The sequence below is a fragment of the Brienomyrus brachyistius genome, chromosome 15 (assembly GCF_023856365.1).
Source record: "Brienomyrus brachyistius isolate T26 chromosome 15, BBRACH_0.4, whole genome shotgun sequence".
NCBI classification, from domain to species: domain Eukaryota; kingdom Metazoa; phylum Chordata; class Actinopteri; order Osteoglossiformes; family Mormyridae; genus Brienomyrus; species Brienomyrus brachyistius.
In genome coordinates this window covers 2,321,405-2,336,600 of record NC_064547.1, presented here as the reverse complement: position 1 = coordinate 2,336,600, position 15,196 = coordinate 2,321,405, and the positions used below count along the sequence as shown (strand labels likewise).

The window sequence follows — 15,196 nt, the reverse complement described above, 5'->3', positions numbered from 1 at the left end:
ATCTGAAGCACACAACTCATTAACATTTTATAACACTGGAGGTACTAAATGATAAGCGCTCAGTTAACGGGAGGCTGTTGCAGATGGGCGAGGTTCGCCGCCTGCTTCACGGCTGAAAGGTGCCTGCTGGGTTATTTCCAGCTTTACTGTATTTACTCTGGTACAGCATGGATGATAAACAGCTCATTCTCTTCCTGAGGAAAATTATCGTTATTAATAATAAAAATAAATAATAAAAGTAAAACTGTCACGCCCCCCAAAAAGTTGAAGTGAAAAGCAGCACGAACCCCCCAACTGAACTTTCCCCACTTTATCCCGCTCAGAAAGGGGGGGCACAGGGAGGTAAAACCCATGAGCTATACTGGCATTGGGTGGGTTCGGCAGCTAGAGAAGCAAACCTTCCCAGCCCCAACCCCACGATTTTCGGACAGCCTGAGGTTTCTTACCATGTGGTATTATGCAAATATACTAACGGACATTCTCACTGCACATTTTGTTGTGTTTTACGATATCGGAAATTTATGTTTAGCACGGGCTAAGTTTACGACATCAGCTTCAACGGCGAGCGCGACAGCAAGATCGCAACCTCACTGAACCGATCCGTCTGACGGACCTTAGCGCCCTTTCTGGTGACAGATGGGGAAGCAGAGGTGTGTTGATCTGTTGGTTGGCTTCCTGCCAAGATTGTGACCCAGTTCTTAACCCCCTAAAACGCAAAGACTCAACCCCTTGATTGTATTCAGGCGTTTCCGGTTTTTGACCCAATTCAACATCTTCCACGACAATCCATGAGAGTCAGAAACCAGAGCCAAACGCAAGTAGGGCAGTAGCTGGGCCCAAGCAGACTTACAAACATCTAAAGATCCTTAAGACACCAAGACAACAGAAGCTCACCATGAGTTACGGCACCATTCAGTAGGGATGGGAATCAGCAGTGACCTGCCAATACGATATTATCGCGATATCTATCTGCTTAATCGATACATATTGCGATTCCGAGTTACATCATACAGTGTTATTCAATAGCTGCACAGCTGTATTGAACATGAATAAACATCACACACTCCTAATAGCTTTTCTCCTCAAAAAACCAAAGGCAGCATTTAAACAATGCAAAACAGCAAAAAAAAAAAAAAAAACAAAAACAAACAATTGTGTGAATTTTAACTTAAAATTAGACGCTAACAAAACGTTACATTTGCTGCCGTCGTAGCATAAACTACACTGAGCTTTTATGCTTCTCCGCTGCCTTGACCGGTTCAGGATGACGTCTAGCAGGATACGCCGATGTTCGCATAACCACAATGCTGAACTTTTTGAAAGCAAAAAGTTCCTCCATACATTGGATTTCAACTGCAGGAGCAGCACAAATCTCCGCTATGTCGTCCACCATTGTTATTGCTAAACGAAGTTAGAAAACAACTGGCCCCTACTACATGGGATTCTGTGCTGCCTGTCAATGTGGGAATTAAAGCTCGCCACCTGTAGGATTAGGGAGGAACTGCAATGTTTCTCCACCTCAAATTCAAACACAAATTCTAAAAAAAAAAAAAAAAAATGCACACATTCAATTTTGTGCACGAACCGATTTCTGTCGTTTCCTACATGACCTGCAATCCCGTCTTTACAAGCGACTTCATCTGAATGACTGACGTGACGTCGGCCTTTGGCCACATTTACAGCAGCTTCCTCATAGTCGTTGAACCTGCCTGCTATGCACTTGTCGACTCCTACAGAATGTCGGAATGATCTCGTCTTGAAAAAGAGGGGAAAACGGGGGGCCTAGCCTTGAGTTACGGCGAACGACAGAGGTGGGCAGGAAAACAGCTGCTGCTCCGCTGTCAAGACTTCAAGCTCTTCAAGCTCTTCAAGGGCATGAGCTGGCAAGTTCAGACAGTCCTTCTGAAGCATTCTTGTGTAATTACCTGGAGATTCTCCCAGTGGATTCTCACCTCCGAAGCCCCCGATCACACTACTGAACGATGATATAAACATCGCATTCCGCACTTCTGCACATACCAGGCATCACAGCTGCGGCAAACAATACTTTAAAAGAAATACGAAAAGGACAAATGAGGAGAAGATAGCCTAGACCGTCAGCATGGTGAATGCTGCATTCAGAGCAATTCAGAGATCGCCCAGAGCAGTCATTTCCTGCGACATCTCTCCATGTGCCAGCAGCGGACGGAAGACGTGAGGAAGCTCACATCTGTGCGGCACGGATCTACCCAACACTGGACGTCAGCAGCTGCAGTCAGCCAAAGGCTCAAGTCATATAGTCTCATCTTCCATAGTATCGATTTCTATATATGGAAGAGTTTACCCTACACACATCCCAAAACGGAACGGAGGAAGCCAGGTCCCAGATCCGCATGGACAAAGATGTCCGCGCTCAAATCGAGATCCTCATTAATATTATTGGGTAACCGTCAAGTTGAGGTTGATGCTCATGACCGTATAAAGCGAACTTCTCCAGAGTGTCCCATCTTCAGTGTGGACCTTCAGGTATCACACTGGCACATTCTGGAGATCTTTGCCATCATGCACTTTTAAGTTCATATCCGTACGATGCACGTGCACCATTTTTTTGCTGACAACACTGTTGCACATTTCTGATGCGTATCGAAATGCAGCTGACGACGTTACTGCCCGGATGTCTTATCAGTCGAACTGCGCGGATGCCTTCGTGCACCTGGATGTTGTTTAGATCACAGAAATGCTGCTGAGCGAGTTAAAGGCGCTTTTTTTTCCTAATGGTTATTTTATGGAAACGTCTTTCAGAAAACAGCTGGAAGCCTTTTCACTGAAGGCCAGCACTGTGTGGTGGGAAAACACAGGAGCACACAGAACACTGGTACAAATCCTGGTAGAGACGGCGGTGTTTGTACCACTTCTGGCAAAGTAACAGGACTCCTGCTCCACCTCGGCCCCTTATTCACCTTCCCATAATTCGTCAGGCAAACTGACAGACACAAACATTTTCAAACAGGCAAGCAGAAGGGGCGATTTGTGTTAAAAGTACGGTGAACTAAGAAAAATGCTTGGCGTGCTTCCTAGGAGGAAAGCACGCGGAATACCACAACAAATGACAAGCTGTTTCTGAAATAGAAAAATTTGGGACTTAAGAGAACCACAGGACCAAAGTCAAAGAAAGTATGTGGCACACAGCCTAGAGAAGGCACAAGTTAGCCTTTTGATAGGAAGGGAGAATAGGGTTCTAGGGAAACCAAGATTCGTAGCTGCTCATGAATCCAACACAAGCCTTTCGTTCTTCTGGCTCGCAGTCTTGCTCTTCTCCTATACTCCGACTCAACAAACCGATCTTCACCTCGTACTAACCACTTAACCAACTAACGTTAACGCAAAAGATTTTGGTCAAGCAGGTGCAACGCAGCTTCACACAGTCCGCCAGCCCCACCGCGCGCTCTTGGTCACGTGACTCTGCAGTGGAATCCAACGCCTGTCCCAGAGGGTCCATTCATAACTTTCAAGGAGGAAGCTGGTTCATAATTGGAGGAAATAATCGGGAAGAGCACTCAGAGTACCTTCTGGATGAGGGCTCGCCTCCGCCAAGATTGATTTGGCGCCAGAGCTTCCTTTAGCACGGAGACGCGGGACTTCAGTCGGACAGACTCCCTGGGGTGACCAGCTCTTCAGCTGGGAATGACCTATGTACACACACTCCCACAAGCACAGTTGCTCTCTGTTACCTAGCAGCACGGAAAAACAAGACCAGTCCACAAGACACCTCCCTGCAGTTCATATGTACCTCTGTCTGCCTGCACAACAACCCCCCCCACATCCCCCCCCCCCAGCATCCAAGGCTCTAATCTTTGGGAACGGATGGGTGAAGCTTGTGAAGGAAGCCGGTCCTCGTCCAGTTACACAAGTCCAGCCCCCCCCTCGTTACCTCCTGCACTCAAGAGGGTTAAAGGTTCACCGTAAAAATATTGGCTAACTTCAGCGTGGTTATGCTGGTTTTCACGGACTCCTCGGGATACGGCTGGCTATGGGTGCATGTAGAGCTGGAGGTCAGTCGGGCCTGAAAGACGAGGCCTCGGGGAAAGGCCGTAAACGTGAGCTGCCAAGACGCAGACGACGTTACAGGACAGGAGGTCACAGCTTGGACACAGAGACAATGATGATGCCGGGTTTAAGGCTGTCCTGGGTCTACAGCCCCCAAGATCAAACACGATAAAAAACAAGCCAAACAGAACAAACCACCATCAAGCCACTAATCTACTTTAGATATTTTATTCAATTTCATTTTGTCCCGCTGTTGTAAATTTAAGCCAAACAATACATTCAAGGTATAAGACATCTAATTTTATTATTTAAAACTATCAACAGCACTGTGGGGAACACCATTCCTACAACTTAATAAGGGTTTATTAAAGGCAATAGTAGCCCAAAGACATCTAGGTTGAGAGAAAAATGGGATAATTACAATTATAGTTCTTCAATATAATTATAATCTTTATCGAATGAAAGACTCAAATGTTTCAGAAGGTTCTTCCATCTGAGTCCAAGAGAAGAGTGTGGCCCCCGCAGCAGAGCTGGTGACACAAAGGGGGTGTCGCAACCACAACAATGAGGAGCGGAGGGGTCTCCGCGAGCCAACGGATGCCGCCAGAGGAAGAGGAAGTTCGTTAATCTAACCGTATAGCCTTTGAATAAACACACACATGGAGTTTCAGGAAGCCACGGTCAACACTTGGCAGGACACTCCAAATCAGTAGTTTCACGCCCAGTTTGCCAGACATCTCCCAGAGTGTTATTTCTGTTCGAGATCCGCGTTCTTTCAGGGGAACGTCCACAATACCTCATCTGCAAAAGCGCTCTTTCGCAAGCGGTCAGCTACTGCGCCCCCCTTTGGCCACAGAGCCCCCCGTCAGCTCAAGACTGGCAGTCAACAGGCAAAATTGCAGCGAGGAAGAGTGACGCCAAGCGGAATTACGAACCAATGTGACAGGAGGTGACATAATGAGGACGAAACTGGCCACCTTCTCATGACGCGAGGTTCCTTTAGGGTGGAGTCGCTGTTTTTGACTCCTTAAAGTACTTCCAGTCGTCAAGTTGGTAGGCGTTCTTAGATATCGCAGACTTCAGATATGCACTCGGCTGTCGAATAAATGTCGAATAATTCCTAAATAAACGATGCAAACTTAATTCACACAACATTTCAAAGACGGAACAATGGGGGCGAACTAATGGGAGCAGGTGAAAGGACGAGCGGCACCTGCCCAGAGACTTGAGAAGCTCTGGCAGATGGCTGAAGGAGCTGCCGCTCGGGTCCTGAAGCACCGACCTTCTAGGACGCTTTCATTTCTCACACTATACCACGGCAGCAGCCCAAACAGACACATGAGAGAGCAGGCGGAGGACAGAGGCTCCCCCAGACCGCGGCACCGCCTCCTGGGGGGGTCTCTCTAGCTAGGAAAGGGGGGCTCCAGTGACAGCAGAACGCGGCCGATCAGTTACATGTCTCATCTCCACACGGCATGAAGTAACGATACTAAACAAGCCAAGCAGTGTCCCCCATGCCTGGAAGAGCGCCCCCTAGAGGGGGGGGGGTGCATCAAAGGTTACACTCTTCGTGTATGCCCGTGTGTGTGGGGGGGTTTTTGGGGGCTCTTTATCACTATAAAATTAATATTATTTGAGACAATCAAAGCTGCAATCCAGCACACCTCTGACACAAACTAAGCAAATACACCCATTACATAAAGATGACTCTAAATATTTAGTTAAATCAGTCAGTGTAACAGTTTAACAAAAAGGCCATCTTTAACCCCCTCCCCTCCCAGAGTCCCAGTGCGGTTGTCTGCTGGTCTCAGCCCCTGGGGGAGGGCAAGCAGCCTCAACCCGCCAACAATCCCCCTCCAACTTCCATCCCACCTGCAGGTTACCACACTCCCGGGGTCCCATTTGTCCTGCCGTCACCAGGGCACCATGCTGCCACCCCACACCGTGGGGGCATCTTGTACACAGATCATGGCCAGAGGACAAGCAATGCAAGGGGACTCAGTCCTGCAGCTTCTAATTAAAGCTCTTCTGAATCAACTAAGTAACATAATTAAACAAGCCACCAAGCAACAGTAACTGAGCATCTAATTAAACAATCGCTTTAATCTGTACCAGCATTAAATGCCAGGACTTGATCTTGGTCAGTATTTTTGTAATAAATAAGGCTATTTAAACACCGTTGGAACAAGAAGAGGGCTAGCTTAGTGACTGGCGGCTAATGCAGCAACCAGTTCTTCTGACATTTAGATTATTATTAAAAGACGCTGATTTATATAAAGCAGATCGAGAGCTTTTTTGTGGTCCACGTGCTTAAAAAAAAATCATTTTTAACATTTTAAACACTCGCAGCAGGAGAGCTGAATGGAGCCAAGACTGAGACAGAGTCTCCACCAGTAGAGGGTGGGCATGAACAGGACCCCCCCTCAGAGGCTCCATCAACCCCACTCCACCACGACCCTGCGAGAACGAGGCGGGCCGGGGTGGGGGGGGGTTGGTGGGATTCAGCGGCAGTTTACACCTGCTGAGGCCTGGATGCGGGGGCTGGGGAGGGACAGGACCAGGAGGAGCCGAGACTCCCAACAGCCTGAGGAGGCGCGGAGGACATGCGACATAATGCTTTATACACCTTCAGCACGAGAAAGAAAGAAAAAAAGAGCCATTCTTCCAGTTTCCCCCCGTTCTGGCCAGAAAGGGCCCCTTCCAAGCAGGGAAGGAGTGAGCCGGAGCAGAAATGGGGAAAAGCCAGACGGACAGCCGAAGACGACCAGCTTAGCATGGGTGCCAACATGCAGTGGGGGGGGGTCCCTGAATGTCACTGCACCCCCTCCCGTATCCCTGCAGTGGGGGCAAACATTAATCTGAGCGATAGGTGAGTGACTGGTAACAGGGAAAAACAAGCAGAATGGAGGAAGAGGAGGGCAGAGTGGGGGGGGCAGAGTGGACCCTGTGCAGGGTGGGAACCTGAGGGAGCAGGTGGGGGCCTACAGGCTCAGGGCTCATGATGCATTTCAACAGGATCCATTTACACCCCGTGACCCTCTGTGACCCCCCCACCAGCTGATACCCACCTCAAGTTTTCCATTATTAAAAAAAAAGGCACTTCGAACTGGCACTACCATCAGCCCCAGTAAGCCAGCAGCATCGGCGGGCATGTCGCCTGGGGGGTGCGGAGTCAATGCCCACGGCGGCTCAAACCAGAGAGCCGCGCCGCTGAACTCTGACCCAGAAAAACAAGGTTGCGAAACGTGTCGCAGCGCGGCAATAAGAAGCAGAGGCAAACACGCAGGGCGGCACACCGTGTGCCAGAGGAAGAGGGAAGAGATATCACTTATCGACACGGGAGATCGGCTGTTTGTGTTCCAAGTCTTTCATCTGGCCACCTCTGATTTTAATGGACGGGGGGGGGGGGGCAGCAAGTAGACAGAACACAAAGTTTACCTTTCAAATACACGTACAATGGGCATCATCGCAAAGATGTTTAATGTAGCACAACGCGAGTGATAATACACATAATCACTCCCGCTAGCAGGCTGCTGTAAGCCTACGGGCTGGGGGGGATCACCAAATCAGGGAGCCGACCGCTGGCCCTAAAGCAAAGCAAGAGGAGAGAAAGGCTGTGCGTGGTTCCGGAACGTTCATTATGGCATCGTTTCAACATTACATCCAGAGGCTCGCTAAAGGGAGGGCGTTTCAGGTTGTGACAAAAATTCTCCCTGGATACAGAAACATCATATCAGCATGTCTACGGTCACTATGACCTTTGGTGGGGGTTGGTGGGGGCGGTTGGTGGGAATTGGAAGAAGAGGGTCGAGGTCAAGCCGTGACCGTGAGTCCGAGAAATCCCCCAGAAGGCCGCAGGGCAGAGCCGCGGACGCCCTGTCGGGATTAGCCACTTGTCGACGGCCATCTGGCATCCATTACGTGCCCAGAAACAGTTTCCAAGCAGCGGCCGTCTGCCGCCTCATCCCCCCACACCACCATTCCATGAAGGGGGGGGGGGGGGGGGGTAGGAGGAGGCGGAAACAGTCAGCGGGCAGGAGCTCGCAGGAAATACAGGTCTGTGCCTCTGACAGGGCAGGAGCCTGGGGGGAGAGGGGCGGGGCAAGTGCACCCACGCTGCTCAGGGTGACGGGGGGGGGGGGGTGGTGGGGGAATCGAAGTTCTGAATACAGCAAGAAGCCCAAAATTCCAGGAAAGGGCTGAAAGAATTAAGTTTGCTTTGTCCAGGATGGAAGAAGGCCAGAACTATTCTGAAAAGTACAGAAAACTTGGCGCTAAAATTAGTTCTGTCCGACACTGTATGAGACTCGAAGCGCCTTGCCAGCGGGCACAGGGGCTAGCGGGCGGGCACAGGGGCTAGCGGACGGGCACAGGGGCTAGCGGACGGGCACAGGGGCTAGCGGGCGGGCACAGGGGCTAGCGGGCGGGCACAGGGGCTAGCGGGCGGGCACAGGGGCTAGCGGACGGGCGCGGGAGCACCCGGCTCGTTCTGGCAGCTTCCTCAAATCGAAACCACACGGCCGTCTTCATCGGCGACTGATGCACCAAGACCAATAAAATTACAGTGAAACTGGATCTAAAATAACCCCACTTGCCACCATTCATTGGATCCTGAGACAAATGCAGCAGTTCGGACCCATTTGTGATCAAAGATGCTTCCTATGGTTTCTTAGCACGAGTATCAGAGGAAGAAAAATGTATTATAACATGGGAAACGCACAAAAATTCAAATCTGATACATCATGAGGTCCACGAACATCGTAGGTAACCTGGGCTTGAAGGTCGGGCTGTCGAGATGGATCTGACTCCCTTCCAATATCACAGACACCCACACAGACAGAGACAGACAGGCACCCACACAGACAGACACACAGACAGGCACCCACACAGACAGACACACAGACAGACAGCCACACAGACAGAGACAGACAGGCACCCACACAGACAGACACACAGACAGACAGCCACACAGACAGAGACAGACAGACACCCACACAGACAGACAGACGCGGCTCACTGCTAACAGGCTCAGTCTGATACTCCGTCAGACACAGCAGATTCCCGTATTGCATCATATTTGTGGATTGTAAGAAAGGAGAACGTCACCGATTGGAACTCAGTAAGGCAGCGTTTCTCAAACCACCAGGAGTTCCTTATTTTTGCATTGGTGACTCGCGAAGGGCACTGCGAGCCCCCAGACACTGGAACCAAGGGCACTGCGAGCCCCCAGACACTGGAACCAAGGGCACTGCGAGCCCCCAGACACTGGAACTTTCTCCCCAGTGAGGCGGAGACTAGAGATGCACCGATCAACTGGCCAGGGAGCAGAATCGTCCGGTTTTTAGCATGTTCCAGTGCGGACTGGAGACCGAGCACACTGAAAACATGGAAACCGTGGGGGGAAACACCATAAAAACATGGTAAAACGTTTGAGGTAAACTTTAAACTGATTATTACACATAAACTAGATAAATCTTGAAAAGGAATAATCATTAAAATTGCAAAGCTAGCTAGGTTTTTTCCTATGACAGAGTAAAAATGGTTTAGTGAAACTTTAACCCCCTGCGTTATGATGTCCGTTCACTATGAAGGTAAGGAAAAGGCTGATCTTAATCCAGCCTTCTAGCGATGTAAGAATTGTATGTGCATAACATGCGATGTTGGTATTAATAATATCGCCCTGCACCTATTATTTGAGAGAGTATAGTAAACTTCAGTGTTATTTGGAGGCGGAGTAACCGATGGACTTCTTCATTTTAAGAAGAGGGGAAACGGTCAATGTGGTTTTCTGGTGAATTTAATGATACTGGAAAATGATGTAAGTAACTGACATTTGTTTTGTTATTTAAATCTGTTGCACCTGCTCTTCTTTGGCAAATTAAATCATCTGATACAGTTGGGCATAACAGCAGCTCATTTCCAGTTAATTCTTATTTGCATCTTTCCAGCACTTTGTATTTTGAGGCTTGTTTAAGTAAAGTTTAACAATCCCTTTTACTATGAAGATAGAAATCTGCATCGAAAAAAAAAAAACGATTTTTGTATATGCAGTCAATTATAGTTCTTGGAAAGAAAACTGGAATGGGTAAAAAAAATAAAAAATCAGTATTGGCCAGTGAAAATCGGAAATCAGAATCTCTGGCAGTGACATTTTCTCTCTGCCAAGGCCCCCACCTTCGGAGAAGCCCGCCATCCATCAGGCGGCTCGAAATGTTCATATTCAGGATCAGAGTATAGGGTGTTTTCTCTAGACGAGTATGAATTATAATTAACAATTATTTATCCAAAATGACAACGCAGGATCAGACAGTTTTAGCTGCAGCTGGGGGTGAAGGATCTCGCTTAGGGGTCCAACAGTGACATCACTCTGCCAACCCAGGGATTTGAACCAACAACCTTCAGATCACAGGCACAGTGTCATATCCTGCTGAGCCACACAATGCCCCATTAAAACATTACAAACCAGGAAGCATATTTACTAATAAAAAAGTGAAGCAGCAGAGCAGCTTCCAAACACCGCGTGAGGTTTAAGCTACACTCGTGTGCTCCAGTCTGACGCAAGTTAATTCCTCCATCCCAGCACCTGCTACAGTAATGAGGGTTTCGTTTTTCACAAGGCAGTCTGGATAGCAGATCATTACAGCATCCCTCAGATGATCCACCTGGGATGTGAACCAGTAACCTTCCGGTCACTACACAAGCCTGCACTTTTAAAACAATCTAAACTGCAACACACACACACACACACACACACACACACACACACAGCTTTAGGTCCGAGATTGCAGGGGCAGCTGTTTATCTAGCGCCCCCCCATGGAGCATTTCGAGGGGTTAAGGGCCTTGCTCAGGGGGCAAGTGACTATTCTGCAAAAACTTGGGCTCGAACTAACAACCTTTCGATCGCAGGCACCTCCCCCCTAACAACTGATAACGAGTTTTGGGTGGAAGTCATCCCAGGCATCAAAGACGTCGGCACAGCAAATCAGCCGGGATTTAATCATCAAAGCCGGCTGCTGAAGCGCAACCAGCTACCCGCCTTAGAGATCACCCTTAACCCGGCGGGTTAGTTAACACTCCACAACGCTCTTTCTGAATGCCCCTGCTCAGATCCTGGGGAGTCGCCCTTCCCTCCTCACTCTGCAAACCGGACACACCCGGCTGTGGGTTTCAAAAGCTCGCGGCACCCAAAAGTTCCCCAGCTTTTCTTGCCTGGGTCTCCCTCAGATTGCAGTGCAGACGCCGCCCACAGGGGGCACCCTTCACCTACACCGGTGTTGCCTGCTGACCGTGAGAGGCGCGTGAGGCTCGTCCCCTAAAGGTCAAACAGCAGCTTCGTTCCCTGACAGCTGTGGGCACCGTGTGTTCCGAGCCACCTGGATGCCAGGCTGCCACGTGCCAGGCTGCAGGAACAGCGAGTCCAGCGCACATCTCTGCTCTAAACATTCCTGTCACCCTCCGCGGCGTTTTCATGCAGACTGTTTAGGAACAAAATAGCTATCTGCTAGGTAACGATTTAAAAAATATGCATAGCTCTCATAATATCCGACTGACCTCCTCGCAACAGAGCCAACAAAATGACTCGTGAAGTCGAGTAGCCCTTGTAGACTTACCCAGCTAACCAACCTACAGAGTGTTTCTGATCTTGAGTATAAACACATTCTCTGCTCTGCATTATAGCTTTGCCAGGAGAAACAGGATAACATGCCCCCCACCCCCCCGGGTTACGTGGTTCTTGCTCCCCGTAACCACTCAGATTGTCGTCTCGGGGGGTAACGGCTCGCAGACAAACCCTTGGTGTGATACTCACTCTTCTGGCAGTCTTCCTGGGTCCAGCATCGCTCCCCGAAGTGCCCGTTAAGGGTGGTCTGCGTACACGTGGTCTTGCCCTTAGCTGCTCCGGGACAGACATCGCCGCACTCACGCTCGTTCTTGTTGGCGATGATGTAGTTGTCCTCCACGGAGTCCAGGATCTTGGACCAGTCCAGGGTGGACAGGTAGCAGAGGTCCTGGTTTTTCTCGATACGCACGGCGCCGCGCGTGATGTTGGTCAGGCTGCGCAGGCCCACGTCTCTCAGCTGGAGCATCTCAAAGAGAACCAGGGCATAGTTGAAGAAGAGGTTGTTGCCACGGATGACGGTGAGGTTGGGGAAGAGCTCGCTCAGGCTCGACAGGCCATAGACGCGGAAGAGCAGCAGGTAGTCGGTGATGACCGCCAACCGCGGGAAACTCAAGCCGCGGAAGTCCTGCGGCCGCGTCTTGAACATCAGCAGGATTTTCAGGTGGCCTTCGATCACGGTGCAGTTCTCCAGCGTCCTCAGGTTGGTCACGTTGTTCCGAATGTCTTTGCTGGGGCAGACTGGAGAGAAGAGGAGTCAGGATTAGGAATAAAAAAAAACTACCAGTTAGAGGTAAAAGTCAGTTCCTCATCAGATCCATCATTGCTTCGCTATTTTAAGCTACGCCTAGTTTAGAAACGACAATATAAAGATAACGGATGACATAATGATTGTTGTCCGTCTTCTCTAACTGCTTATACAGTAACTTGGCAAACAGATTATTCTAGGAGGTCCAGGGTATGGGGACACCTTGTTCCAGATGCCAAATAACCTCCCTGCACGGCGCTGGACAATGGGAGGCGACCGGAGGATCTGGACAGCGACTAGGGAGCCACAACCAGAACATGGGACTCCATATTTGGATTTGAACCTCAGCCACAATGCAGCCCCAATCAATTTCATAAGGCCTGTCATGATAACGGCTTTTTGTTGGACTATATACTGTCCCAGAAATAACTGCGATAAATGATATTGTCATTAAGACCATTTTATGCCATTGACACAATGATACAACTTTTCAACCAGTTCAACAATCTTATAATAGTAACAAAATAAATATTCAATATCCAGCCACTTAGTCTGGGTGTATCCAACTTTGGAAGCCATTAAGGGGTCTGTAATGGGACTTGCATGATTTTAATTAAAAGCAATATAATACCAAAGCTATGTTCCAATGCACTTTATGCCTTCGAGCTGGCAGAAACACACGCCGAGGGTAGAGTTTCACCAACGCACACGGCCTGGGGCCATCGACACCTTCCCAACAGGAAACCAACCTTCACGGAGTCGCTAGTGATTATCAGCGTCCAGCGGTGCTTAAACTAGATCCGTCACCGTGAAACAATACCTGCGACAGACTCCGAGCTGCCAAAGCAGAGGCCTCAACTCAGTCCAGGGATGAGCACGAAAAAGCGAGATAAAGAAAGTGTTACATCACGTCCCTCTGGCCTTAAGAGCCAACATAATAAATCATTGCCTCGCTATAGCAACCGGCATCAACAAACGCAAACGGATCAGTCTCTTAGACACTGACGGGCCATTTAAAGAGGCCATTGTAGTGGAGTGGAGAGTCGTGCCAGCAAGCCATCGGCTGTGTGTTCAGCCCTTGAACATGACTGCATCACAAAGCTCCATTTTCACCGTCTTTTTATGGCGAAACGTTGTTTCCGAGACGGACCTCCTCAGGATCTGTTAAAACATGCCTGGCTTAAAACTGTCAAACGTGCGAATATCCTGGAAGAGATTTTTCATCTAGGCAAAATGAAAGACACAAAAGCGCAAAACTACAGCTTCACCTGATACCAATAGGAAGCAGTGACCTGAATGTATCAGAGAGGTCCACTGATTGATTACCACAACCATAATTAGCGAGATGCTAACATGATTAACAAGTGAAATAAAAATCGGCATGATACTGCCCGATACATCCCAGAATCCCGAGATGATCAGAAACCACCAGGTTCTGCTCGTAAGACACAACTACTTTCCATCCACCTCGCAGGGCCAAGATCGGAAACTCAGTACCATCAGAACTGTATTTAAAATTATAATTCAAAGTTTAATAATGAGCCATTTGATATAGCTACTTTCAATGCATTTACATGCCTTTAAGCATTTAAAACAATGTACCATTGTCACTGTTATTGTTCCTTCGCCAAACATTACATTTTAAAACAAAAAAGTTACTGTTACTCTGTCCAAGTCGAGTATGTTACTAATGCAATACTTTCCATGAGAAAGATGGAGGGTGGCTTTACGACACGATCTCTCTATGCGGAATCGGAGGATCGCGTTTGACCGACACGCGACTTCTCTTTGTGGTCACCTCTAAAGCTGACCGACCCCTGCCCGCGCTGCTCTGCTATTCGCCGTTTTCTATCTTTCGGGAGCAGCGTTGCCGTCGGCCCCCCTTTCGGCCACACCAACGTGATCAGAGGTCACGGCTTCCCGGAGGAATACCTTCGCCTCCCCGGGGGCCGGCGGGTTCCCGAGCGCGGACAGCTGTGCCACCGTGTCGGCTGAGGGGGCACCAGCACTTAGAAGCACTTTCCCGGGAAACGCAGAGTAACACCGACAGCAGAACCAGAATCTGCTTCAGCCACCACGTACAGCCCGAGCGCTAAGCTTTCGTTTTGGCGCGACTTCTCACATTAAAGCAAAACGGAGTAGAAAATATACATAACCTGCCACAAGCGAGACGAGACGATTCCAAGAACACAGAGTAACAAACCCCCTCCCCATGGCCAGCACTGATGCATTAACACCCAGGATGGAGGGACACCCCCCCCACCCCACTAAACGACCTGCTAAGTCACAATTACAGCTCATTGTACTGCATCATCACAAGTACATATCGCAAGCCACTTAAACATCTCTTTCCAAAACAAACCAAAAAAAAAAAAACAAACACAGGTGAGGAAATCGACAGCCAGCCTGAAACGGAAGAGGTTTCCATCACCGTGCGTCTGGCTTAACCGACCAGCGTTCGCCGAGCACCACTTGAAGACCTTCTCCAACAAAAAAAAATCCTCCATGTAATCTTCAGAGACACCGCAGCCAGAAGCTGCTCGCTGTAATGCCTGTGAAACCGCGCTTTAGCCGCCACACGAACAGGCCGAAAGCCTCCCGCTCGCCGGTGAACGAAGCAGAACGGCAGCAGAATGACCCTCTTTAATTTTTCGGCAAATAACCCGCGCAGAATGCGGCCAAACCCAGACGAAGACCGAGACGAGTCAACGGGCCAAATGCTGCCTGATGCAGAATTTTCGGTTGCCAAGATCATTTCTTCCAAGAAGGATTTTCATTTTTAATAAAGCCTGTTTACATTAAAAT

At 49.1% G+C, this 15,196-nt stretch overlaps 1 protein-coding gene across 1 annotated transcript in view; it reads right to left on the bottom strand.

The window, feature by feature from the left end:
* The window catches only part of LOC125708532 (insulin receptor-like), a 65,344-nt gene that overhangs the window by 36,963 nt on the left and 13,185 nt on the right, over positions 1 to 15,196 (bottom strand). Inside the window, exon 2 of the mRNA XM_048976117.1 lies at positions 11,836 to 12,384. Coding sequence (XP_048832074.1) covers positions 11,836 to 12,384 — 549 coding nt within the window. The remainder of the gene's footprint in view (positions 1 to 11,835; positions 12,385 to 15,196) is intronic.